At 54.4% G+C, this 25,528-nt stretch overlaps 4 protein-coding genes across 10 annotated transcripts in view; 2 read left to right on the top strand and 2 right to left on the bottom strand.

The window, feature by feature from the left end:
* Nucleotides 1-764, top strand: part of RUSC2 (RUN and SH3 domain containing 2) — a 55,026-nt gene extending 54,262 nt beyond the window's left edge. For all 4 annotated transcript variants that reach the window (XM_084898807.1, XM_084898808.1, XM_084898809.1 and 1 more), the window contains one exon: nt 75-764. In XM_084898807.1, the coding sequence (XP_084754933.1) occupies nt 75-264 (190 nt within the window). In that variant the 3' untranslated portion in view covers nt 265-764. The remainder of the gene's footprint in view (nt 1-74) is intronic.
* On the bottom strand, nt 723-2,775 carry CIMIP2B (ciliary microtubule inner protein 2B; the record flags this gene model as incomplete). Of its 3 annotated transcripts, XM_084898850.1 has the most annotated exons (6): nt 2,649-2,775; nt 2,070-2,293; nt 1,764-1,981; nt 1,509-1,560; nt 1,238-1,435; nt 725-926 (listed from the first exon to the last, which is right to left on the bottom strand). In XM_084898850.1, the coding sequence occupies exons 1-6, from the start codon at nt 2,702-2,704 to the stop codon at nt 838-840; spliced, it is 837 nt and encodes a 278-aa protein (XP_084754976.1). In that variant the 5' UTR covers nt 2,705-2,775. The 3 variants fall into 3 exon arrangements, with proteins under 3 accessions (XP_084754975.1, XP_084754976.1, XP_084754977.1); XM_084898849.1 differs by having other exon boundaries at nt 723-926; nt 1,509-1,981; XM_084898851.1 differs by having other exon boundaries at nt 1,238-1,981.
* A 9,064-nt stretch (nt 2,776-11,839) lies between these two features.
* Nucleotides 11,840-17,530, top strand: TESK1 (testis associated actin remodelling kinase 1). The gene is made up of 10 exons (XM_084898820.1): nt 11,840-13,091; nt 13,223-13,344; nt 13,468-13,516; nt 14,027-14,173; nt 14,467-14,549; nt 14,710-14,800; nt 15,057-15,140; nt 15,290-15,379; nt 15,509-15,623; nt 16,395-17,530. The coding sequence occupies exons 1-10, from the start codon at nt 12,876-12,878 to the stop codon at nt 17,273-17,275; spliced, it is 1,878 nt and encodes a 625-aa protein (XP_084754946.1). The 5' UTR covers nt 11,840-12,875; the 3' UTR covers nt 17,276-17,530.
* CD72 (CD72 molecule) lies at nt 17,477-25,065 on the bottom strand. 2 transcript variants are annotated; one of them, XM_084898842.1, is made up of 9 exons: nt 23,991-25,064; nt 23,779-23,886; nt 23,212-23,283; nt 22,671-22,760; nt 21,977-22,357; nt 19,805-19,950; nt 18,829-18,944; nt 18,031-18,168; nt 17,477-17,803 (listed from the first exon to the last, which is right to left on the bottom strand). In XM_084898842.1, exons 1-8 carry the CDS (start codon nt 24,070-24,072, stop codon nt 18,036-18,038), a joined length of 1,128 nt encoding a protein of 375 aa, XP_084754968.1. In that variant the 5' UTR covers nt 24,073-25,064; the 3' UTR covers nt 17,477-17,803; nt 18,031-18,035. The 2 variants fall into 2 exon arrangements, with proteins under 2 accessions (XP_084754968.1, XP_084754969.1); XM_084898843.1 differs by lacking the exon at nt 23,212-23,283 and having other exon boundaries at nt 23,991-25,065.
* Between the last annotated feature and the right edge of the window lie 463 nt (nt 25,066-25,528).

Below are 25,528 nucleotides of genomic sequence, written 5' to 3'. Positions count from 1 at the left end.
CCTGGGGGCTGAGGGACTGGGGATGGGGTTCGGTTCCGGTGGGGTTTCTCTGACTCCGTCTGTGGTTCCCCCAGCGAGGTGAAAGCCCTGTGCCACCACCTGGCCACCGGCCCCGGGCAGCTGAGCTTCCACAAGGGCGACGTCCTGCGGGTGCTGGGGCCCGCCGGCGGGGACTGGCTGCGCTGCCGCCGCGGCCCCGACACCGGCCTGGTGCCTCTGGCCTACGTGACCTTGACCCCAACTCCTGGAAACAGCCAACACTGAGGTCCTGTGCATGCTGGTGGCCTCAGGGACCCTCTTAACCATCGGACTCGGAGCCTGAGAGTCCCTCCCGGGCCCTCCGGCTTGGCTGCAGAGAGCAGACTGAGAGCTGGGGCCACGTATTCCTGTGCTCAGTATTAATCCCCCCGCCCCCACCCCCCAGCCATCCCATGACCACGTCCAGAGCACCCAGGAAAGGAGGGAAGGGACGCAGCCCCGGGCTGCCCTGGTTTCCCCGGCCCCTCTGGGCCGGCATTCCCTGGGTACAGACACGCACGCCCCTGAGGATGGGGGTGACCAGGAGGCCCCTCCGCAGGGCCCCGCAGGCCAGGCGGTGAGGATGCTGGGAGACGGTGCAGGGGCCAGATCCCGAAGCTCCCGGGTGTACATAGGCGGCGGCCAGCGCCTGGCGGTCAGAGGAGGGAGGAGCGGCCCAGGCTTCTGTTTATGTATTTATTTATTTATTTATTACGCCTATTAATAAAAAAGGTGCTTGGCCTCCAGCCCAACCTCTCTTTCTTCCAAAAGCGTGGCTGGGGTACACGAACGGGGAGAAAGAACGTGAAGTCCAGGGGCCTACGCCACGAGCTGCTTCTGGAAGGTGCTGAGACCCAGGGCATCGTGGGTGAGATGCCCATACGTGCGGCCAAACTGGAACTTGTATCCTGTGTGGTCAAGAGAGCCTGTCACATGTAGGCAGTGGCGTGGAGAAGTCATGTGTGTCTCAGCCAGTTGCCTAGACCCTCCAAGCTGTCCTCCAAAATCTGGGCCTAATTCTTCACTGTGAGCTCCCTCAGTTTTTTGTGTGTTTTTTTCTGCCCGATGATAAAGCTGAACTACATGACCTGAGGTCCCCCATATCTATTCTTTCCAACCACCAAAACCACCTCCACCCGTCTCTCTCTCTCTCTCTCTCTCTCTCTCTCTCTCTCTCTCTCTCTCTCACACACACACACACACACACACACACCCTCACCTGGCACGTAGCCCCCATAGTTCGGTAAGAGACCCAGGTTCTGAGGGTAGATCCTTGAAAGTTGGGGGAGAGGTTCGAGACCCTTCTGGGGTTTGCCCTCTGAGCACATCCGTCCGAACTCCTGCAGGGCCTGACTGCTGAGCACAGGGAAGCCGGAGCCGAAGAGGAAGCGGGCGCGGGGCACGTAGCCCGTGAAACCTGGGGAGCGGGGGTGCCGGCTCAGGACCTCCCGGGGCCTCCCCACACCTTCAGGCATGGCCACGTCCCTCACCTGACATGAAGAACTTGTGAGGGTCTCCGTCGTCCATCGAATAGGGGGAAGCCTGTGAGGGAAGTGGACAAGAAAAACGGCGCTCTCACACGTGGCCCCCCTGCTCTGGCACAGGCTCCCAGGGAGGGGCTGGCCGGCAGGCCCATGTCCCCGGACTACACTGAGGGACAGCTCCCCACTCCCACCACACTGCACACACAGGCACACACACACACACACACACACACACACACCCCACAGCCGCCTCAGCCTCACCTGTCCTGCCTCCTGCCCCGGCTCTGCCCCCTGCACCCCCAGCTCTGGCTCCGGCTTCGGCTCTGGTTCTCGGTCTTCCTCCACATCTTCCCCCCTGGCCTGCTGTGACAGCTCCGGACTCCCTCGTTCCCCGTGCCTCTGCGTCAGCTCGTTCAGAGCCTCCGCCCAGACCCGGTTGCAGTTCTTGGCGAAGATGAACTGTGCCTTGGGGATAAAACCTGGGTGGGCAGGGGGCAAAGAAGAGCTCTGTTGGTGTTTGGGACACACAGTCAGGGGCGGGGCACCTGTCTGTATCTGTGTACGTACCTGTGTAGCCAGGGATCATGCTGGAACTGAGCCTTTTGTGTCCCCACCTGTCAGGCAGGCTCCCACGGGGAACCTCGGGAGACCGCGGAGGCCGAATGGGAGGCAGCAGTGTGCGATGGGCCGGGGGCCAGGCTATGCCAGGAGCTCCCCGGAGTAGCTGACCCGTCATCTGCCCGTAGGTCTGGCCCATGCCGAACCGAAGCCGTGGGCAGTGTCCAGTGTACCTGCGGCACAGGTCTCACCCACTCGTCTCTGGACTCCCCTGCCCGCCCTCCCCACAGACAGAAGCAGAGAGCTCTGAAGCCCTGGTCTTTTCTGGACTCGGCTGGTTGCATAGTTGGAGCAGGCATGTCCCTCTGCTGCCTCCCTGTTACCATGGAAAAGACAACACAGGCTCTGTGGCAGCCCCAGCTCCCGTTCCTTGCTTTTCCTTTCCTATCCACCATCGCATCCCAGCCCGGGCCTCCTGCCCAGGTGTGACCACTTGGCCCCCGAGGCCCAGGTGCATGCACGACTCCCATAACCCTAAACCCCTATTCCCAGAAGCCCGCGGGGCTGTGCTCCGGGTGGAAGTCTTACCCGGGGATATAATGAGGATTCTGAGAATTCAGCCACGGCAGGAAGGTGCTGGCCATAGCCGTGGGAACACAGGCAGTCTCTGTCCCTTTGAGCAGAGGCTCTATAGGCTGTTTACCCTGTGTCCAGGGCTGTGGGGCGGGGCCATGGGCAGGGGGCGGGGCGAAGGGAGGAGAGAGGGGAGGGGGCGCCAGTGTGATGATAGCCTGGCCTGGGCCAAAGCCCTCAGAACCTGAGAGCAGAGGCTCACGGGTGCCCAGAGCCAGTGCAGTCCTGCCGCCTGGGGCAGGGAGGAGTGGCGGTACAGCCTCCTCACTCCGGACCCAAGGGAGGCCTGAGGCGGGAGAGCGAAAACTGTTAGGTCTCCAGCTTTATCTCAAAAGAGGACCCTTCCTTCTCAAACCCTTGTCTGAGCACCTGCCTGAGGAGACGTGGATTCTGCTCGTTGTGAGTCTTGACTGAAGGTGACGGATGGAGTTCACTGGCAAAGAGGGTCTCTGAGGGGAGCCCGGAGGGGAGGGGACAGGAGGAAAAAGGGAACCGGAGACCTCCAGGCAGCGTGACCCCGTTAACTTTCACTAGTATAACTTGGCATTTATTGAATACCTACTATTATCTGGATCAGCATTCATTCATCATACATGCCTGCCACTCTCTGCTAGCCACACTGCATGGTGGCAGAATGTGTACTATACTATGTAGGAATCAGAAAAGTAAGCTTCCCGTGGCTTTGGGCAAATCACTTACTATCTCTAAACCCCACTATCATTTATAAAAGGCAGATACTATAGTCACCCTGCCACTGTCCTGAGGCTCAAATTAATGTATGCAAACGTTTTTTAAAAATTAAGACCATGAAGCCAGATTGGGGGGGCGGGGGGCGAGCTCGAGGCACCGGGAGGGGGCGGGATGGTAGGGGAAAGAGTATGAACAGAAGGCCAGGCAATCCTGGGCTCCTAGTACCTAGCTTGTGCCTTTGAGCTGACCTTACCTTCTCTGAGCAGGTGACTTGACTTCTTCTGAACCTGGATTCTCTAAACTCTAACGTGAAGGTTAATATAACCTAACCTACCAAGTGCTGTTCAGGATAAAGTCGGATAGTGTGTGAAAAAGAACTTGGCACACGGCTCCTAGAATTTAATTTCCTTCCCTGTTGGCTGGTGCTGTCTCTAAGCTTCTAATGCATATGGGAAACCAATGAGTGATTGGTACATTCAGTGGATACCGGGTTTTGTTTTGTTTTTTACTGTGGGAGCTCAAGGGAAAGAGATATGAAGGTAATGTTGAGATTTAAGATTAGGGGGCAAATTCTATGTTAAGAAAAGAATTCAGATTGTAAGAGAAGTACAGACCAGGAAGAAGAGATCTCAGAGGGAGTGGAGATTAGAACTCAGCTCTGAGCCAGGCCGGTGTGCTAAATGGTTGAACATCGACCTATGATCCAAGAGGTCACCAGTTCAATTCCTGGTCAAGGCACATGCCCGGGTTGTGGGCTCAATCCCCAGTAGAGGGCATGCAAGAGGCAGCCAATCAATGATTCTCTCATCATGGATATTTCTACGTCTCTGACCCTCTCCCTTCCTCTCTGAAATCAATAAAAAAATTAAAAAGAACTGGGCTCTGGGGCCCAGGCAAAGCCAGGCCAGGCTACCTCTGCAGGGGCCTCTGTTCTTCTCCCTGACCCCAGACTGTGACAGCCTGGTCTGACTAAGCACAGGTCACTGACCTCAGGAACTGGACGGGAGCGCTGGGTCCCAAGGAACACATGTCACGTGCCCCACTGTCCTGCCCAGGACAGCCTCAGCCTTGGTATGTGTTGTTTGGAGCTGGAGTGGTAGGGAACTTGACACACAGTTAAGGAAATACAGCAGCGATTTTCAAACCTTTTCACTTCATGGCACATAAACTAATTACTAACACAACCCAAATGACCTTCAACTGATGAATAAACAAGCATGGTATATTCAGACCGAAACATCAGCCATAAAAAGAAAGTATTTTTCAAACAATGGTTGTTGGTGCCAGTTCAATGCCAACAGGAATGCCCAGTTTGGGGTGTGGTGAAAAAGGAAACTTTTTTCCAGTGCAAACAACTCAACTGTGATACCGCACAGCTGTAAGAACTTCAATAGTGTGACAGCTCAACGTGGAAACAGCACAGGCGGCCCTGGGGAGGCGGCCCTGGGGTGCGGCCACTCTCTGACTAGATGGCTCTGCTCTGCTCCACTCTGCTCTGGCAGGATGCCTTTGGTGTTTCAGCCCCAACGGGGAAATACAGTCTTCAGTCTTCGGTGGCAAGAGAAAGTGAGCCACAGAGCCGAAACCGGTTTGGCTCAGTGGTAGAGCGTCGGTCTGCGGACTGAAGGGTCCCAGGTTCGATTCCGGTCAAGGGCTTGTACATTGGTTACAGGCACATCCCCGGTAGGGGGTGTGCAAGAGGCAGCTGGTCGATGTTTCTCTCTCATCGACGTTTCTAGCTCTCTATGCTTCTCTCCTCCTCTCTGTAAAAAAAAATCAATAAAATATATTAAAAAAAAAAAAAAAGAAAGAAAGAAAGAAAGAAAAGAAAGTGAGCCACAGAGGAGCTGACATAGAGAAGTCCTCACCCCTGACCCCTGATTGGTTCATCCTTCTGCAAATGAGGGCTCCAAATCCTCAACAGAAGTTTGGTCCAAAGCACTGTCCTGATTAGTCATAATGGAGCCACTCTGATTGGTCAGTAAAGATGCTGATGGGGGATGAACGTCAATGGGGTGGGGTAAGCCTCAGTCCTATGGATTGAAATAAGATCCTAGGATCTCTAGAAGGCTGGCTCTGATGGCAGGAACGCTGTGTAGGCAGCCACTTCTGGGTGGAAGGCAGTATGAAGTGCACTTTGGGAGAGAGACGCTGTTTAGAAATGGCTGCTAGGCTCTGTTAAAATTTGAGCAGTTAACCCTGGCCAGCATTGTTCAGTGGTTAGAGCACTGACTGTGCACTGGTGTCTTTGGTTCGATTCCCAGTCAAGGGCATGTGCCTGGGTTGCGGGTCTGACCCCTGTTTTTCCCCTCCCCTGCCCCCCATTGGGGCCTATCCGGGAGACAACTAATCGATGTGTCTCTGTCACATCAATGTTTCTCTCTCCTCTTTCTCTTCCCCCTTCCCCCTCTCTTCACTCTCGAAAACTCAATGGAAAACTATCTTTACTCCTCAGCTGAGGATTTTAAAAATTGAGCACTGTTAGCCACCAACTCCTGCTTTAAAAAAAAAAATAGGTATTATATATAGTTATTTTTAATTCTTTATTGTTGAAAGTATTACATATGTCTCCTTTCTCCCATTGACCTCTCCCAGCCCGCTCCCTGCCCCCAGCACAGGCCCTCAACCCCCTTACTGTCTGTGTCCATTGGTTATTCTTACGGCCATCATTCAAGTCCTGTGGTTGATCTCTTACCCTCCACCAACCTTCCTTAATCGGTATCTTCTTCCCCACGGTCTGCATACTGGTTCCTGCTATAACATGAATGAACCTTGAAAACATGTTAAGTAAAAGAAGCAAGATACAAGGTATCATATATTGTATGAGTCTATATATGAAATGTCCAAAAAGAGGCATATATATATATATATATATATATATATATATAGTCAGAAAGTGAAATAATGATTGTTTAGAGCTGGGGGTAAGGGAATTAGCACATCAAGTTTCTCCTTGGGATGGCAAAAATTTTCTTTAACTGATGTGGTAATAGTTGCACAACTCTATGAATAGAAACCATTCAACTGTACATTTTAAATGGGTGGATTATATGGTATGTGAATTATATCTCAGTATAAAGCTGATAAAAAATAAAATTGTAAAATACCCCCCCCAGAACAACCAAAATCTAATGTTAAAAGAAAAAGAAGGAAAGAGAGTGGAAGAAAAATCAAACTGTGTTTATTCTATAAATGCAAAGTCAGTTTAACATTAAAAAATTAATGTAAAGTATCTCTGCTTAGAAATCTCTCCCTTTCTACCACCATCTCTACAGACAGGCTAGTTGGGCTTGGCCCTGTGACTTCCTTTGGCCGCTGGAATGTTGACAGACATGGTGTGATCTAAATACATGAAAAGCAGTTGCTAAACTGTGTTTATCTTCTTGCCCTGCTTCTGTCACCATGAGAAGAACATGCCCAAGCTGTCCCACTGGTTCTGGGAGAAGTGAGAAACAGATGGAGCACAATCCATTTAGAATGCTGACCCCAGCCAATCTGCGGGTTTACGAGAAGAAATGATTGCAGTTTTATGCCACTGACTTTTGCTAGGGTTACTTACATGGCACTTAAAAACAAGCAAACAACTAATTGGTATAAGTAGCTACAAAAAAAAAAAAAAAAAAAAAAAAAAAAAAAAAAAAAACCCTACAGTAAACGTGAAACTTAGTAGTGAAAGGTTAAAAGCATTCTTTTCAAGATTGGGAACAAGATACGAGGGTCTACTGCACTACTCCACTCCACATTACATTGATGCTCTTAAGCAAGGGAATAGAAATTAAAGGTACAAATATCAGGAAGAAAGAAAACTATAGAAGATTTTGGATTTGATTCTGAGTGAGATGACAGAAGGTTTAAAGCAGAGAGGTAAAGTGATCTGACCTGCACATTAAAAGGAATATTTGGCAGCTGTGTAGAGAATAGACTGTAGGGAGAGAAAGGTATAAGCAGGAAGACCAGAGAGGAAGCTACCGCAGCAGTCCAGGCAAGAAACCGGTGGACTAGGCTGGTTTAGAAGCAATGGAAACATGCGAAGCAGTCGGGTTATAGATAGATTTCAAACGTACCGCATATACAATTTGCTGATGGGCTAGATATGGGATAAAGAGAAAGCAGGATAACTGAATTGTCTTGCCTGAGCACCTAACAGATTGGATTTATTGAGATGGGGAAGTCTTAAAGAAAAGCTGGGAAGAGGGGCAAGATTCAAGAGTTCTATTTTGTACTCATCGATTTTGAAAAGCCAACAAGATAACCAACTGGAGAGGATGAATAAGCAATTGAATGTTGTACTGCAGAGTTCAGAGCACAGATGGGTGGAGAGAGAAAAAGTGATAGTCACTGGAATATAAATATATTTAGAGCCTTGGAATGATCTACCATGTTTGTGTGTAGAGAGAGAGAAGAGGTCCAATGATGGAGCTGTGGATACACCACTGTTTAGAGATCAGGAAGATGAAGAAGAAACAGCAAAAGAGACCTAAGAAGCCAATAAAACTAAATGAAGAAAGTAATTCAAGATATGATAATGGTGTTATGGTTACATAGAAAATGATCTCAGCAGATAATGCTAATGAAGTGTCACAATGCCTGAAACTTATTTTCAAATGGTACAATAACAATTATACCTGAGCCCTGGCCAGCGTGGCTCAGTTGGTTGGAGCGTCGATCCTGAGGGAGGATGTACAGGAGGCAACTGATCGATTGATTGATATTTCTCTCTCTCTCTCTCTCTCTCTCTCTCTCTCTCTCTCTCTCTCTCTCTTTCTCTCCTTTCTCCTGTCTCTCTCTCTCTCTCTCTCTCTCTCTCTCTCTCTCTCTCTCTCTCTCTCTCTAAATCAATAGAAGCATGTTCTCAGGTGAGGATTTTAAAAAATTATATGATATACCCTATCATGCCATACCATACCACATGAGAAGGAGAAAACAAACACAATAGAATATAAATGTTGAATCTAGGTGAGAGTATACAGTAGTTCATTGTGATTCCTTCAACTTTTTTGCAAGTTTGAAACTTTTTATAATAAAGAGGTGGTGCAGGCGGCTGTTTTGAGAACAGGTCATTGACTATATATCCATTTAACTGCTCTTCCTAAGGTCAAATAACCTACATCCCTAGTGCCCAGCATGTGTTCTCTAAATACCATTTCCAATTAAAAGGAACCATGAATCACTGGAAAAAATCACTGATACCAGCTCTAGTCTGGGAACGCACAAAGTGAGCCTGGAAAATTTTATCCTAACAAGGAGCAAGGAACCTTAAAAGGTCATATCAAAAGGACTCTCAGGTGCCAATCTGAACAAGTTCCCACTGGCCAAAACAAGTCAATTTCAGTATCAAAAATGTTTAAAACTGCCAGTGATTGAGACACATCATGTATGTGTTAAATTATGAGTCATAATAGTACTAAAAAAAATCTCTGGTTCCTTTGGAAGATGCTAGGTAACCAACTCATTAATTTAAAAGCTGGTAAAATAAAAGGGAAACAAAGCAGCATTTTTCTGGCTTTCCTTCATGAAATGTAGCTCTAGGGAACAAACAGTTACTGTGTGAAAGTTTCTCTTTGTAGAGGTATTTGTTCTACCTAGCAAAGAAGGAAGGCTCGAATGAAAATATTACGTTCTAAATCCTATATTAATGAACCTAGACCAGTGGTTCTCAATCAAGGACATTTAGCCCACTTAAGGGAACTGAACAATTGTCTAGAAGCATTTTTGGTTATTACAATTGGGAGAGTTGCTACTGGCATCCAGTGGGTAGAGAGAGGCCAGAGATGCCACTAAATATCCTACAATGTATAGAACAACTTCCTACAATAAAGAGCTATCGGGCCCAAAATGTCAACAGTGCTGTTTGAGCAATGCTAGTCTGGACAATGATCGTCATTAATTACTAATATCACAAAAAGACCACCACTGTATGCCTCCTTGTAAATGAACTAAAGCCACCTATAAATTAGTTTTACTAAAATAATCAAATCTAAATCTGATTAAGCCTCTAACAATTTACCAAAAATTCAGAGCTGAGGAACATACTAAATTACACCAGTAGAAGCTCAGCAAAATTCAGACTTTGAGAAACTTTATAGGATAAATGACCTGGTTTCTTAACAAATTAATTAAATAATAAGGGAGAAAAGATGGAGAATAGACAAAGATTTTTTAAAAATTCAAGAGACAGCTGAAACTGGTTTGGCTCAGTGGATAGAGTGTCGGCCTGAGAACTGAAAGGTTCTTGTACAGTTTCTGGCAAGGGCATGTACCTTTGTTGTGGGCACATCCCCAGTTGGGGGTGTGCAAGAGGCAGCTGTTTCTAACTCTCTATCCCTCTCTCTTCCTCTCTGTAAAAAAATCAATAAGATATATTTTTTTAAAAAAAATTCAAGAGACATATCAGCTGCAAAGTATAGTTCTTCTTAATTTTTTCGGGTGTGACAATGGTGCCATGATTTTGTTTTAAAGAAGAATCCTTATGTTTTAGAGAACATACTGATAAAATATTGATAAAATGATAAAATGTCAGAAATATGCATCAAATAACTGGGTAGGGGAAGACAGCAGGCGTATAAATGAAACAAACTGGCCATGAGTTTATCACAGGAGAATCATTGGGATAAAAGGTACATGAAGCTGGTATTTTTACTCCGACAGATCCCTGTACAACTGAGGCCTGGGTCTCCAACAAAACGAACTTACTCTCCCAGGTAAATAAGGGCCCACTGTTCTATTCCCTGCTTATGTTTGACATTTGCCATCATAAAAAGTTTGGAAAACACCAAAAGGATCTTCGAATAGGCTAACGCAAGAAACATTTAAAATTTATCTTAGCAGACCCCTCTGCACTATTTAATGCTGTTCATTACTGTATTCCATTTTCCCTACCCGCTCCATCCTTAGATCCCATGGCACCAGGCTCTCTAAATTCCCTTCCTATCGTTTAGCTTCTTTCTTCTCAGTGTCCTTGGTGGTCTTCTCTCCCTCCACTGTCCTTTAATGCTGGTTTTCCCCAGGATTCCACTGCCTGCCTATTTCTCCTTCTACACACCCTGCTTGGATGATGGAACTAATTTACCATTCTTTACTCAACCTTTCCTCCTCCTGGATGTTTTATCCCAGATAATATCTCCCTAACATCTAAGCTAGAAATTTAAAAGTTATCCTGGCTGATGCTATTTCTCTCCTCGGGACTGACTTTGGATACTAATCAATCAGCAAATTTTCCCAGACGACACGGAAGTTTCCTCCTTCCCTTCCCCATTTATTATCCCTGTCCTAGTTCAGTCCCTATCGTCTCCTGACTGAGTCACGGTCAGAGCCTCCTTCCTAATCAGACTCCCTGCCCCATACCACCACCACAGAAGGATCAAACTTGGATAAAGGGTCAAATATGTGTCAAAGTACCTATTATAATAATATGTAAACTAAATACGGCATAAATCCCTAGCATGTATCCATATCATACTTCTATAGGGAGCAACTTTACAAATTAAACAGTTGTATAATAGATGCTAACATTAATTGAATGTGAGGAATGAGTTTGTTGGGCTGAGACCAAACTGCCTCTGGAAGATTGGATGTGATGATGCACAAGGTCCAGCCACAGGTTTCTCCGGATTGGTCTGTCTCCGCTGGCTCCGGAGGACCGTGAGCGCTCTGGTTCTTCCCTCCAAACTAGTGCAGCCCCGGGCCTTCTCCCGACCCTAAAGCTTTTTTTGTCATTGAAGACTGACTTTATTCTTTTCTCATCCGCACTTAACAAGGAGGGCTTGGTCCCAGCTCTCATATACCTGGGCCAGACCTCTAAGTATCTTTCCAGCTTTACCACAGAAACAGAAACACTACTTCAGAATTTTTCCAGAAGCATTCAGCCCTGCGCTCCTGGCTCCTTCAAGGTCGCACGGCCGGTTTCCCTCCCGGGGCACCCAGGCCTCCACTCCCGCCGCCCTCCATCCCGCCGCTAGATGGCGCTCACCCACGCCCGGCGCCGCTCGTCGGGGAAGCCGCCGCCGGCATGCAGTGACGTCACCCGCCCCCCGGCGATGATTGGCTATTTCGCCGGAGGAGTCGGAAGCGAACCGGAAGCGTAGGGGACGGCGAGTTGCACGGGGTCCCTAAACGGTGCGCGCACACGTAGGGCCCCGCGGCGATGGAGGCGGCGGCTGCAGCGCCTCCTCCTGCCTGAAGGGGCAGAGCGGGCTCCCTAACGAGCCGGAGGGCGGAACCTGCCTGGGAGGAGGTCAGACCGTCGAGGGCTGGGCCCCGCGGAGGGGAGGAGCCCGATGGCCGGGGGAGTCACCGGGAGAGGTGGGGTCACCCAGAGGTGCACCCAGAGGAGGGGTGTCCGCTGAGAAGTGCGGGTGCGCGCTGACGTCAGCAGTGCGATGCTGCGGGAAGGCCCCTCGGCAGGGGCAGGGGGTCTCGGTCTCAGAGGGGAAGGGCCCCTGGGGGGCGGGGCTTGGCCGGGGGGCAGGGTCTCGCGAGAGGCGGGGCTTCCCCGCAGGTGAAGGCGGCTTTTTGGAGAAGCGGGGTCGTCGGGGCGGAATAGTGCGAAGGTCCAGCCTGGGTGTCACTGGGCGGAGGCTCTGGAATTTGAACTTTGCTCGAGGCGCCGGGATGGAGTGAGGAGGAGTTGGCGCCACCGTGGGGATGGGCCGGCCCGGGGCTCGCCGCAGCCCGTGGGCATCCCCGCAGCCCGAGCGGGGAGGACGCCCCGGGGAGTCCAGAGGTCCACGATGTAGGGGTGGAGACACGGGGGGAGGTCAGGCAGGGGGACGGGTGGCCGCCTTCGGTTTGGGTCGGCCCTGAGGGTTCCCTACTCTGCCCTGTGGGTCCATGGAGCCCGGGAAGCGAGCGTTTTCCCGAGCCCGGCCCCCAGCTGACAGGGACCCGCGGGTGGGAGCGGGGACGGCGCTCCCCGGGCAGCTGCGACATCGGACCTGCGCGTCCGCACAGCCAGCGCTCGGCTGCCTCCCGTGGTCCGGCTCCGGCCTGAGTTTGTCCTTTGCATCCGGACGCCGCAGACCCCTCGCCTGCAGGGGGGTCCCCGCCGCGGGAGGGGGTGCGGCCCGGGGGGGCGTGGCCGGCGCCGGGGGCCGGGCTCCAAGGAGTTAAGCGGAGGCCGCCCAGCCCCGCCCCCGGCAGGCCGCGAGCCCGAGCCCAGCGGAGCCGCCGCCGAGCAGCCGCCGCCGCCGCCCGCCTCCGCCCGCGGGGAGCCCGCCTGCCCGCCGGCGCCCGGGAGCGCCGCCGCCGCCCGGCCCAGGCCCAGGCCCAGGCCCAGGCCCAGGCCCCGCGCAGAGCGGAGCGGCGGCCCCGGGGCCCAGCGAGCCCGCACGGCGGGGGCGGGTCCGGGGTCTCCGGCGGATCTTCCATTCTCCGAGGCGGGAGCGGGAGCCCCGGCGCCCCGGCCCCGGCTGGGCCCGCTCCCATGGCCAGCGCGGCTCGTCCCGGGCGCAGGGGGCCGGCCATGTGAGGCAGGCCCGGGCTGGGGGCCCGGCCATGGCCGGGGAGCGGCCCCCGCGGCGGGGCCCGGGGCCCGGGCCGGGAGAGGCGCCGGGGGAGGGGCCGGCGGGCGCGGGCGCGGGGGGAGGCCCGGGCCGGGGCCGCCCCTCCTCCTACCGGGCCCTCCGCAGCGCCGTGTCCAGCCTGGCGCGCGTGGACGATTTCCACTGCGCCGAGAAGATCGGCGCCGGCTTCTTCTCCGAGGTCTACAAGGTAGGAGCGGCCGGGAGGGCGGAGGGGCGGGGACCGAGCCGTGGACGGGAGGAGGCTGGAGCTAGGGCCCTGGCCCGGACGGCGCGCCCCGTCCCACCTGCGCGAGACTCGCGGGCCCCTGACACCCCCAGGTGCGGCACCGACAGTCTGGGCAAGTGATGGTGCTGAAAATGAACAGGCTGCCCAGCAACCGGGGGAACACGCTACGGGAGGTGCAGCTGATGAACCAGCTCCAGCACCCCAACATCCTGAGGTGAGCAGCCCCAGCCGCTTGCTGGGAGGCTTGCTGGGATAAGGGGGAAGATCCCGCCGCCGGAAAAGTGGAGACTGCGGAGAGGCCGAGTGTCTTTCAGCCTCCCTCCCTCCCCTCTCACAGGTTCATGGGGGTCTGTGTGCACCAGGGGCAGCTGCACGCTCTTACAGAGGTGAGAACGGGCCCGGAAGGGGGACCCCCACGCCCCCAAGGGGAGAGAGATCAGTGGCCTGGGCTTCTCCTGAGGAGCAGTGAGAGGCAGCAGGACCTCCTCCCAGGGCGTCTTCCCTAAACTTCCCGTTGGGCAAACCACAAAGGCCCCAGCTGTTCTCAGCCTCTCCTCCCGCAGTGCTGTCAATAGAACTTTCTGCGGTGATGAACTGTTCTGTATCTGTTCTGGGCAAAACCGTGAGAGCACGGAAATGTGGCTAGTCTGAGAAACCGAGTCTTTAATTTTACTTAAACTTACTGCCTTAAGTTGAAGTAGTTGCACATGTGTTGGAGAGGACAGCCCTAGAATGTGGATTTGGAACCCTAGAGCACAGGCCCGCCCACCCCTTCTGACCTTTGTGATCCTCCTGAGTGTCCGATCCTCCCCAGTGTCCCCTGGCTTATAAGAGGGAGACTAGAGTACAGACCGAAACCTTGACATCCATGCCCCTTCTCCTCCGGCTCTGCCCAGTATATGAACGGGGGGACCTTGGAACAGCTGCTCAGCTCTCCTGAGCCCCTCTCCTGGCCTGTCAGGCTCCGCCTGGCTCTGGATATTGCTCAGGGCCTGCAGTACCTGCATGCCAAAGGCGTATTCCACCGAGACCTCACATCCAAGGTAGGCTGGCCAGGCAGGTGGAGGCATGAGGGGGTTCTGAGACTCCTGGGTGGTAACCAGCCTATGGGTGTTAGACTGTGGATAAGTGTGTGAGGATGTTAGAGTAGCAAAACCTCGGGGGCTGAGCACCGGGCTGTGTTTGGAGTGACAGATGATGATGTTGCAGGATTGGAGCGCACTGGAGACCTGGGAGAGGGTCGGGGTTATTCTGGATGACGGAGGTTTGGGTTATAGATTGGGAGATGGAAGAGCAGAAGGTGATAGGTGTGTGAGACACTATCTGTGTATGTCAGAATTGTCTGATCCGTCGGGAAGGCCGAAGCTTCACAGCTGTTGTGGGTGACTTCGGGCTGGCTGAAAAGATTCCTGTGTACAGGTGAGCTCATGCCCGTGTCCCCCCAAACCTCCCAGAAGGCCCCTGTCTACGTGAAGCCCCCTGGGAGGTTTCCCCTGGGGTGGGGAGAGGGGCCTCGTCTCTCTGTTTGGGGAGGATGTCTGAGTGGGATGTGTCTGACCACTCTGCCTCTGCCCTGCAGGGAAGGGGAAAGGAAGGAGCCATTGGCCGTAGTGGGCTCCCCGTACTGGATGGCTCCAGAGGTGCTGAGGGGTGAGCTATATGATGAAAAGGTGAGACATCCACCCTTGAGATCCCCCGCGTCTTCAGAGACCCTTGAGATATTCTTATAGGTTCCTGTCCCAAGTTCCTCAGCAACCCTACCAGATAGATATTCAGGAGGCCCCCAAGCCACCCCCTGGCCCCTCACAGGCACCCCTCAAACACATGGGAACTGCCAAGGCTCCCCGGTGAATTCTGACATATTCTAACTAAATTCTGACATGAAACCTGGCAGTTCCTCCCCCTAACATTACCTCCTACCCCCAGGCCGATGTCTTCGCCTTTGGGATTGTCCTCTGTGAGCTCATCGCACGAGTCCCTGCGGACCCTGACTACCTGCCCCGCACCGAGGTGAGCGATGGCTCCGGGTTTGGAAAGGAGGGCCTCCAGACTGGGAAACTTACAGCCGAGAAGGGCTCCCTGGACCTGGAGGCCCTGGTTGGGGGAGAAGGAGAACCAAGGGAAGCTGACTTGGAGGCCCTCCCTTTCTGCCCCCACAGGACTTCGGGCTGGACGTGCCTGCTTTCCGGACCCTGGTAGGGGCTGACTGCCCGCTGCCTTTCCTGCTCCTGGCCATCCACTGCTGCAGTGTAAGAGCCTCGCCCTCCCTGCCTCCGCCCGCCCATCCGCTGGCAGGGCTGTCCTGTCCCAGGGGATGGAGGGGAACTCAGGGACCCTTTCGGAGCATTGAGTGAGCTGCCCCCGTCTCTACCCATCAGATGGAACCCAGCGCCCGTGCTCCCTTCACCGAAATCACCCAGCACCTGGAATGGATCCTGGAGCAACTGCCTGAGCCAGCCCCCCTCACCAGGGCTCCCCTGATGCACGGTCAGGGTAAGTGAGCACGACCTCGACCCAGCTGGAGTCCTTTTGCCTCTCTCCTCCTTAGAACTCAGGGTACTGTCTCGGGGAGACTAAGTGTATTTATTAGTTGAGAAGGCTGGGGTTAAGGTTGGGGGTGAAAGGACATTTCAAAGAAGATAGTTTTCTAATTCTAGAGCTTTAAGGAAGGAAAAAGGTAAAAGGCGGCTGGAGGTGACGTCTCCTTTCCAAAGCACCCTGTCAGGCTCCCTTTTCTAAGTTCTAGTCCCACCTGCCTCCCGGTGAACAATGAGACACAGAACAAGGGTGGGGAACCGTTATTCTGCCAAGGGCCGCTTGGATATTTATAACATCATCCGACAGCCATGCAAAATTATCAACTTGAAAATTAGCCTGCTATATTTGGTCAAACATTTATTTTTAAAAAAATATTTTATTAATTTTTTGATAGAGAGGGATAGAGAGTTAGAAACATCGATGAGAGAGAAACATCGATCAGCTGCCTCTTGCACACCCCCTACTGGGGATGTGCCCGCAACCAAGGTACATGCCCTTGACCAGAATCGGACCCGGGACCTTACAGTCCGCAGGCTGGCGCTCTATCCACTGAGCCAAACCGGTTTCGGTTTGGTCAAACATTTAATTAACTCACCCTTCATGCTTGGCAGGGCCAGGCCAAATGATTTCGTGGGCCTTATATGCCCCATGGGCCACATGTTCCCCACCCCTGCTCTAGAAGCTATCAATACTGAGAAGAGTGATCTCAGACTTCTCTGTTGACAGGGTCTGTCCCAAGAGGGGGTCCCTCTGCCACGCTTCCCAGGCCAGACCCTCGGCTCTCCCGGAGCCGATCAGACCTCTTCCTGCCCCCATCACTAGAATCACCCCCGAACTGGGGGGACAATCTGACTCGAGTCAACCCCTTCTCACTGCGGGAAGACCTCAGGGGTGGCAAGATCAAGCTCCTGGACACACCCAGCAAGCCAGTCGCCCCCCTGCCCCTTGTCCCACCATCACCGCTGTCCTCCACCCGGCTGCCCTTGGCGACGACTCCGGAGACCCCGCTCCAGCCTGGGACACCTGCCCGTCGCTGCCGCTCGTTACCATCATCCCCTGAACTCCCCCGGCGCATGGAGACAGCACTGCCAGGCCCTGGCCCTCCCTCTGTGGGTCCCGTGGCGGAAGAGAGAATGGAGTGTGAGGGCAGTAGCCCTGAGCCAGAACCCCCAGCTCCCCAGCTGCCCCTGGCTGTGGCCACAGACAACTTCATCAGCACTTGTTCATCAACCTCCCAGCCCTGGTCCTCCAGATCAGGACCACCCCTTAACAACAACCCCCCGGCTGTGGTGGTGAACTCCCCTCAGAGCTGGGCCGGGGAGCCCTGGCACCGGGCCCAGCATAGCCTGCCCCGGGCAGCGGCCCTGGAGCGGACGGAACCCTCACCGCCCCCTTCAGCTCCTCGGGATTCCGACGAGGGGCTACCCTGCCCTGGCTGCTGCCTGGGCCCCTTCAGCTTTGGCTTCTTGTCCATGTGCCCCCGCCCCACACCAGCTGTTGCTCGCTACCGCAACCTGAACTGTGAGGCGGGCAGTCTCCTCTGCCACCGAGGGCACCGTGCCAAGCCACCTACACCCAGCCTTCAGCTGCCTGGGGCACGCTCTTAGCAGTGGGGCCTCCAGCTTCGGCCTTCAGGATGCCCTGTGAGGACTGCACATGCTCGACAGAGCCAGCCCCTGATGGGCTGACCAGCTGCTTCGTAAGGGAACCTCAGCATGGACTCAAGGGACAGAACATTTCCTCTCCGCCCTGGGCTCGCTGTCCCAGGGATCACACAGCATTGCTGACACACGAGACTAACACGTGCACATTATTTAAAAATATTTCAATAAAACTGCCTGGCTGGCTCCGGGCTGCCCCTATCCGCTCAGCCCGTGCGCCCTCCTCCCCTCAGCCCCCACTCCACTACGGGAGGTTCTTGGAGGCCAAAATCTCTTCTGTACTCTTTTCCAGGAATAGTCCGGCTTCTGGGGCAGGACTTCAAGCAGGCAGCAGGCTGCCTAGAAGTGCTGTGCATAGACGAGCCCTTGGCCGGGCACTATCCAGGCAGAGGGAGGACATGCTGGAGAGAGAATCATAGGACCTGTGGCTGCAGGTTAGGGATGAAGGGCACAGGCTCTTGTTGGCATGAGGATCTGGAAGAGTAAAATATCAATAAGCTCCACTGTTGACTGTCACCAAGAACCCTCATCCAGCTCCCATCACCAGCCTCCCTTCAGTTCCAGGCAGCGCCCCCTTACACAGTATGCCAAGCTCCCGGAGGCTGTGGACGGGACTCACTCCCAGGAACACGTGCCCCACCCCCCCTCCCAGCAGCTGGACCCCTGCTCTGAGCCCCTGGCCTCCCAGCCCTCACACTTACTCAGCTCAGTGGTAATCTGAACGCCTGATAGATGCCATCTCACAGATGAAGGGAAGAGAAGTAGCACACTCTATCTGGGGTGAATATTTTGGCCACTTGTCTTGTACAGAGGGACATTTTTTGTTTTGACTATGAAACCTAAAGATAAAATAGAATTGGGATAGGCTCTGGACCCCAACCTTCTGCTCCCTCCTCTCCCCTTGCCCTGCATAAAACTTAGCTCAAGTCCCAACTCACCCTACCTACCTAGGGCCACATTTGGGTTCGGGTCAGGGCCAGATGTCTGGACTCCAACCCAAAGAACCTTTAGGACCAGGGGAGGGAGAAATCACCCACGGTCTTAAGGATGGAAATTCCAGTTAGGGAACAGGTGGCCATCCTGTTTCAGGGTCCCTGGGGTTGGTCCCCAGAGTTACCTCTGCCCCTTTACTCCCCTGGAGCAACTCTAGTGCCCCTAGTGGTCCTGACAGAAAGTACACCTCTGTTTGGTAGCCTTTTCAAGGGAGTGAGAATGCCAAGGATCTTCAGCTGTGAAGCCCTAGCTTCTGAGAGAGAAATGACATGGGTCCCAGTCTAGTAATTAATAAAAATAAAGCACGTGCCAGGTCTGCTCTCGGGGGGTAGAATAAAGAACAGAATGCCCTAAAGAGTTTGTAATAGAGGAAATTAGTTGACAGGTAAGCAATTTCAATGTTGATTTGTGAAAGGTTTGGGAGCGGACCTGAAGGGAGATCTCAGTACTGTGTCTGTTCGAAGGGATTATAAAGTTGAAGATCCCCAAAGTCCTAACAAACTTACCAAATGCCTCTTTTACTATTAATCCTGTCCCCGTCCTTCAACCTGAGGTCAATCCAATATGAACCAGACGAATCAATTAGTTCCAACACCTTATATAAGCTGCTGCCATAGAAACCCTGAGGGGAGATTCAGAGATGTGTGGAGAGTGATGAGAAATAGTGGAATGGGAGGAGGGGTAAAAAGAGGGAACCTGGGCTGATGGAAGAAGATAAATAGGGAAACCCAGGAGCTTTTTAATATATATATATATATATATATATATATATATATATATATATATATATATATATATATATATATATATAGGTTTCAAAGAGGAAGGGAGAGGGGGAGAGAGAGAAACATCAATGATGAGAGAATAATTGATTGGCTGCTCCTACTGGGGATTGAGCCCACAACCCAAGCAGGTGCCCTTGACTGGAATCGAACCTGGGATCCTTCAGTCGGCAGGCCGAGGCTCTATCCACTGAGCCAAACCAGCTAGGACAATCTAGGAGCTTTGACAAGAGAACTGCCCATCTTTGGTGACCTTCCCCTGCATCCTCCAAGTGCCACCCTGCAGATGCAGCCTCACCCTGCAGTGCCCCTCCCAGCTGGGTAAGAACTTCTGCCACCTGTGAAAGGGAGTCATTCTGGGGGCTGCTATGGTCACAAGGAAACAGGCCCTACAATCCAGCCCACCAGGTCTGGGGCCTCTGCCTGCGGGGTCACGACAGTCAAATGCTTTGTTAGGCAGCCCAGAACACTGAACAGAAAGCTGAAATGAGAAACAGGTAAAAGTAAAGATGGCTCATAAGTCAACTCTCATGCCAACTCCAATCCTTGGGGCTGCCTGAAGCACTGTGCTGAGAAGCTGCACAGAGAAGGACTGCATGCCACAGGAAGCATGCCATTGTGCACTGCCATTCCTGACCGATGGCATATGGGCCTTTACCTAATAGTACCCATGGCTGTCTGTAAATAAAGGTATGCTTACTGAATAATACTCAGTGGTCACAACCGTGGCGAGGTTGGAGGACAGAGATTTACAATAGCTTTGGCTGTCTTCCCAACTTCTTTTAATAAGTGAGATGTAAAAGCAATTCGTCGCCATCAGTATCCATCCCAGGGGACAGCAGTTTTCTAAAAAAAACAGAAAGAGTGTGACAGCACAGCACAGACCCAGAGGGAGATCTCAACACTTGGAATGAAAGTGTTGCTCAGCGACCTAGTTGCTAACAGTGGTCTCCAGTCTCCTCTCAGCCCCTTCATTGACTTCTGGTCATTGATCTTTGCAGCCTTTCTGGAAATGCCAAACTTGCATATACTTAGTAAAAGCCTTAACATTCAACAGCTTTACACCCAACAACCCGGGAGGTTTGTTTATTTATTTATTTAAATATATTTTATTGATTTTGTACAGAGAGGAAGGGAGAGAGAGAGTTAGAAACATTGATGAGAGAGAGTCATCTATCAGCTGCCTCTTGCACACCCCCTACTGGGGATATGCCCGCAACCCAAGGTACATGCCCTTGACTGGAATCGAACCTGGGACCTTTTAGTCCCCAAGCCGACGCTCTATCCATTGAGCCAAACCGGTTTTGGCTCGGGAGGTTTAATAGGGCTAGCGGTACCATTCCCAGACACACCTCAAGCTGCCAGCCAACCTCCTGCCCTCCACTCTTCCACAAGTAGACAGCCTTGGTTCCTATTTTGCTGAAATTGTCGGACACTTGATGTGAACTCTCTCCATTTCCCTTCCCTCCACTCAAAATGTGTCTCTTCTCTCTTCCTCTTTTCCTGACCATCCATAAGAAATAACCCACTTTCTTTAACACCCTACCCCTCAATCTGTGCTCCTGAGCCCAACCCACCTCTCTCCTTGCTTTGTTCCATTAGTACTACCCTGTCACTCAAAATCTTTCCTTCTCCACTAGCTCCTTCTCTTCTGTCTACATTTCCTCATGTGCCCACTCAACTACCCTCTGGAATTATAGTCTTTGCCCCACCACCAGACTGCCCTTGTAAATCAGTAATTTATTTTTTAATTATTTTTCCCACCATCATTTATCCCTCATTCACCTTTCTCCACCTCCACCCTCCCTCTTCCCTAGTATATCAATAATTTAAAGGAATAAATAAAAATTTTAAAAAGTTGGTCTGGTCAAACTGAAGAGGGTGAGGGGAGAAGTGGTATGCTGAAAGGTAGGCAGGAGCCTTGAAAGCCATGTTAAGGGATTTTTTTTTTTTTTTAATTCCAAGGAAGAGAAAGTCAGTGTGGGGTTTTACAAACAGGAATTTTGCTCGCTGCCTGTATCCCAATGCCTGGGCACAGAGCTGGACAGATAGTATGTATTCCACGACCTTTGATTAATTAATTAACTGGGATGATATGCTCAGGTGTTTGTTTTTAAAGGATTACCCTGGCTGCAATATGAAGAGTGGAACGGGGGTGTAGGGGGATGTTTAGGGGAAACAACCAGCAAGCTGTTGCAGTTATTCTTGCAAGAGATGGGAGTGGGCAGAAATGTCAGCGGACATGTAGACTGGGTGGTGGAAACGGAGGGCGTTCCTCTCTAAGGGAACAGGCTTCTGCTGAAAGTGGGAACAGGTAGTAGGGTAAGTTCTCTGCAGAGATGCCAGGCAGCACTGAGGCCCCAGCTGAGGTTGAAACTAGAGTTTCAAGGGCAGCGAGCTGAATGTTGGCACAATGTGACACATGGGGCAAGGTGGGCAGTGGAGTTCATCTGGAGTTGAGGTATGGCCAGTCAGGTGCACCAGGACAGTGGAACAAAGGAGTGAGTGATCAGAGAGACAGGGACCCTTGAATGCAAGAGGGGCAGAGAGAGGTGAGGACAGGTGAGGGCTGCCAGGAAAGGGGAGGCAGGGTTCTCCATCAGCGGAGAACGCAGTGAGGCTCAAGAAAGTGCTGGGGAGCCTGGAGCAGGCGGCAGTGGCCAGAGCGGAGGTCTGAGACCGTCCTCTCAGCAGAAGAGCAGTTTGGGGTGCTGAGCTCAGGTGCAGCTGTGGGAGTGGGGGGCAGCATGGCATGGAACTGGGGGTCACAGAGATTCGGAAGGTAAAAAATAAAATGGGGCTGGGGGTGTATGCACGTCATCTCCATCCCGCACCGCAGACCCTCCCACCTCTCCTCTCCCAGGGCAGATACCTTGAGGGGGGTGCTGGTGGTGTTCCAAGTTGGGACCCCGCATTTCCGGCATTTCGGGCAGGCAGAGGGACCTCAGCTTCTCCTGCAAGCGGTTCACCTTCTCCTCCAGCTCTATCCTCTGCGTCTGCTGACTTTTCAAGGTCTCCTTTGTCTCTTCCCAGCTGGTCAGCCAGGCCTGTGACTGCTCCTTGATGGCCTGGCAGTCCCGCTGCTCCACCTGCAGCTCCTCCTGCGTCTGGGCCAGCTCCCTGCGGGCGCCCTGCAGTTCCCGCTCCCGCTGGCCCAGCTGCGAGCTCTTCTGGAGCAGCTGCTGCCGCAGGCTGCTGTCGGTGGCTTCCAGGGCCCTGTGGGTGCGCTGGAGCTGCTGAGACACCTGCAGATCTGTTTGGCCAGAAAGAGAGACCCGGGTGGCATCCTCCTCAGCCGCGCCCTGGTGCCCCGCGGTCCAGCAGCGCCATTCCTTTCCCTGTTGCCGGCAACTTTCTGGGAAATGTAAGCTCTGGCTGCCTGGAGTTTAAGGAGTGACTGGACCAGGTGAGCAAGACCAGGCTGGACACCAGACCCAAAGCCTAGGACGCGGTGGCCCTAACTCCGGGCCCTGCTGAGGGAGGGCAGCTGTTGGGGGGCACAGGGGAGGGGGTGTCTGGGGAGGGGAGGGGGTGTCTGGGGAGGGGGAGGGGAGAGCCGTACTCACAGCGCACTCCCAGGGAGATGGCAGCCATCCCCAGCAGCAGGCAGGTGAGGAGCAGGCCCAGGAGGAGGTATTTGGAGCAGGTGGAGTGGCCTGTGGGACAGTGTGGCCCGGGGCGCAGTGAGCCCCAGGAACGAGTTTACAAACCGGGGGGCGGGGGGTGTTTTGGGGAAAGCGCGGGAAGACGGTACCGGTGGGGAGAATGGAGGCGCCCCTGGCAGGAGCCCTAAACCCCGGGCCCAGACGGAGCAGAGCGTAAGGGAATGGGACCATCCTAGGCGTGGAGTGGGGAGAGGATCTGGGTGGGCGCCTCAGAAAGATGGGGTGAAAGGGGCAGGGGAGGGGGTCGCGGGGCTGCCCGGGATGGGGTGCTGGCGCGCTCTTCCCTCCTTCGCCCCCACCCCCCCGGCCCGCACCCGGGCCCACCACCACCCACCCCCGCTATCTAGCCCAGCCGGGCCTGGCGATCCCCGCGGTGGGCGAGGCCACCCCGCCCCGGGCCCCGCCCCGGGGAGGGAGAGGGAGGAGGGAGGAGGGCGCTCACCGCCCAGGAGCCGCCAGGCTGCGGGGGACGTCACGGAGCTCCAGGCCGCGGCGGGCGGCTCCGCCTGCACCCCTGCGCGGCGAGCGGGTCCCGTTAGGAGGCGGGGGCCCCGGACGTGCCCCTCCGCTCCCCCGCCCGCTCCCTCCTCCGCGCAGAGCCCCGTGTCCCCGCGCCCGGCGCTGCCCCTTCGCCTCCCGTCCGCGCCCTCCGAGTTCCCGGCTCCCCGGACTCTCTCCGCCGGTCCGAGCCTCCCCCGTCTTCCCAGGACCCTCCCCACGCCCAGACTCCCCACCCCTCTCCCAGGACTGCTCTCAGCCCTGCCCCCTACCCACCTCCCGGCCCCACTCCCCATTCCCCCTGGGGACGCCTCTCCCCGCGGGGCTGCCCTGCGCCCTACCGGCCCCCCAGGGCCTCTGCCTTCCCCTGGCTGCCATCTATCCGGGGCTCCTTCTCCTCTTTCCTGGGAACCCCCTCCTTTTCCCAAGGATATTGTCCTCCAAGACTACTCTGGACTCCCCAGCTCAAGACCCAGCGCCCCCAAACCCCACTCCCCTGGGCTCTCCTTACCGGCCTTGTCCCCTGGCCCAGAGGCGCCCAAGCTGGAGGCCCCCCCTGAGATGGTGGGCACTTGCACGTTCTCATAGGTGAGCTCCCCGTCGTCGTCAGCCTCGGGGTCTGCAGAGGAGAGAAAGGGGGCCGAGGTGGGAGTGGGGAAGGGGGTCTGAGAGGGGGGTGGGGTGGGGTCTCCTGGATTCTGCACCCCCCTCCCCTGCCCTTACCCTGTCCCAGCGGGCTGGACACCCGCTTCTTCAGGGGCGCCTTCACAAACCGCAGGTCCGCGTAGGTGACAGACTCGGCCATGGTCCAGGGCACCTCTGCCCCACCGTCTCCCTTCTCCCCTTCTCTCGTCACTCTCCCCTCTGCCCTTTCACACTCTTAGGCTCTGCCGTTCCTCCGTGACTGTACGGCTTAGTGCGTCGCCCTGTGACTTCTAGTCACAAAAGAGGAAGATGTGAGCGCGCCTCAGACAGATGGGCTCAGTGAAGCAGGCGGCATCCTGAGCGCTGGCCAGAGGGGCAGGGGAGGGGAGACTGAGGCCCAGAGCAGGGGCCGGGGCTGGGGCAGCCACAGGACCCCTGCTCACTCAGGCCTGCCCTGCACCCTCTCTCTCTGTTCCACCTTCACGGAGCCCAGGCCCAGTGGGCAGTGCAGAGCTCCGAATGGCCTTCCTCCAGCCACTCCCCGGCCGTGCCCCCCGCTCCTCTCCTGGGGCCGTGTCCACAGGCTTTCTCTGTGTGGTCAGAGTCCTTTCTGCCCCACTGACCCCGAGGCTCTCCCCAGCCATGGCTCCAGGCCGGGCTTCATCCTCCCCATCAGACTGGGGGCTGTCGTACGGAGCCCTAGCTCTCATCCTGGGGCTCCCAGGAGGTATCGGTTCCAGAAAGAGTCTCTGATTTGGGAGACTCATCTCCCCATCAGTTTGGGCACTCCCAGGGCGGACCCTCTCCCGTCCTGCTGGGGGTCCTCAGAGCTGCCGAGGGTCTCATTCCAGAGCCCTTCCTGGGAGCGGCAGTCTTTGGAGGATGCAGAGACTCTGTGACACCCCAGGCCCCACAGTCTTTCTTGATCCCTTCCCCCCTTGTTGCCCTGCTGATCACACCTGTGGCAAGTCAGCCCCTTCTGGGTCCGTCCCCTCCTGCCCCCTACTGGGCTCATGGCATCTCCTATGTCCCAGCATCTGAGCTGGATCCAGCCAGCTGTCCCTGAGGCAAGGGCTCTGAGCTCGGCCTGGGCTGGGGTGAGGATGAGGGCAACCCCACCTAGTGCAGCCCTGGAAAAGCCTGCAGCACTAACCACTCATGCACCCTGTGGGGGGCCAGGAGGCAGACAGCAAAGGAGGTGCCTAGGTCCGGAGGGCTGACAACGGGAGGCCAAGGAAAGAAGCAGAGCTGGGTGCACACTCTGGACCGGTGAGGTTTTGATTTTTCTTGGCTTGATTTTGGTTTCTTTCTTACTTTACTAGTAACATCTTCCTTTAAAAAGTCCCAACATTGTCCCTTCATAAGGAAACTGTCCCAGCACCCATCCTCGAGAAAAAAGGGGAAGACCGGGGGCTGATGGGAGAGGGGAAGCAGGAGGCGGCTGGTGAGCAATGGTTCCAATGGGCTCGCTGATTCTCTTTTTCGGTGGTGAGTTAGACTGTGACCCCCAAAGGGCCTGGTTATGGGGGCGGGAAAAGCTGGGACAAGACAGGGTATGGGTGGGGGAAACCCAGCCCTAGTGGGTGGCATCCGCCCCCTCAGAAACACCCCCCGCA

The sequence above is a fragment of the Pipistrellus hanaki genome (genome assembly GCF_964339955.1).
Source record: "Pipistrellus hanaki genome assembly, chromosome: 11".
Classification (NCBI taxonomy): Eukaryota; Metazoa; Chordata; class Mammalia; order Chiroptera; family Vespertilionidae; genus Pipistrellus; species Pipistrellus hanaki.
The sequence above is the reverse complement of the archived record's forward strand: the minus strand, read 5'-3'. Positions and strand labels throughout refer to the sequence as shown.

Coding starts and splice junctions, on each gene's coding strand:
- TESK1 (XM_084898820.1), top strand. CDS start 12,876: ATGGCCGGGGAGCGGCCCCCGCGGCGGGGCCCGGGGCCCGGGCCGGGA. Junction 13,092..13,222: donor TCTTCTCCGAGGTCTACAAG/GTAGGAGCGGCC, acceptor TGACACCCCCAG/GTGCGGCACCGACAGTCTGG. Junction 15,380..15,508: donor TGGCCATCCACTGCTGCAGT/GTAAGAGCCTCG, acceptor TCTACCCATCAG/ATGGAACCCAGCGCCCGTGC.
- CD72 (XM_084898842.1), bottom strand. CDS start 24,072: ATGGCCGAGTCTGTCACCTACGCGGACCTGCGGTTTGTGAAGGCGCCC. Junction 23,887..23,990: donor GTCCAGCCCGCTGGGACAGG/GTAAGGGCAGGG, acceptor TCTCCTCTGCAG/ACCCCGAGGCTGACGACGAC. Junction 22,761..23,211: donor AGCCTGGCGGCTCCTGGGCG/GTGAGCGCCCTC, acceptor ACTGTCCCACAG/GCCACTCCACCTGCTCCAAA.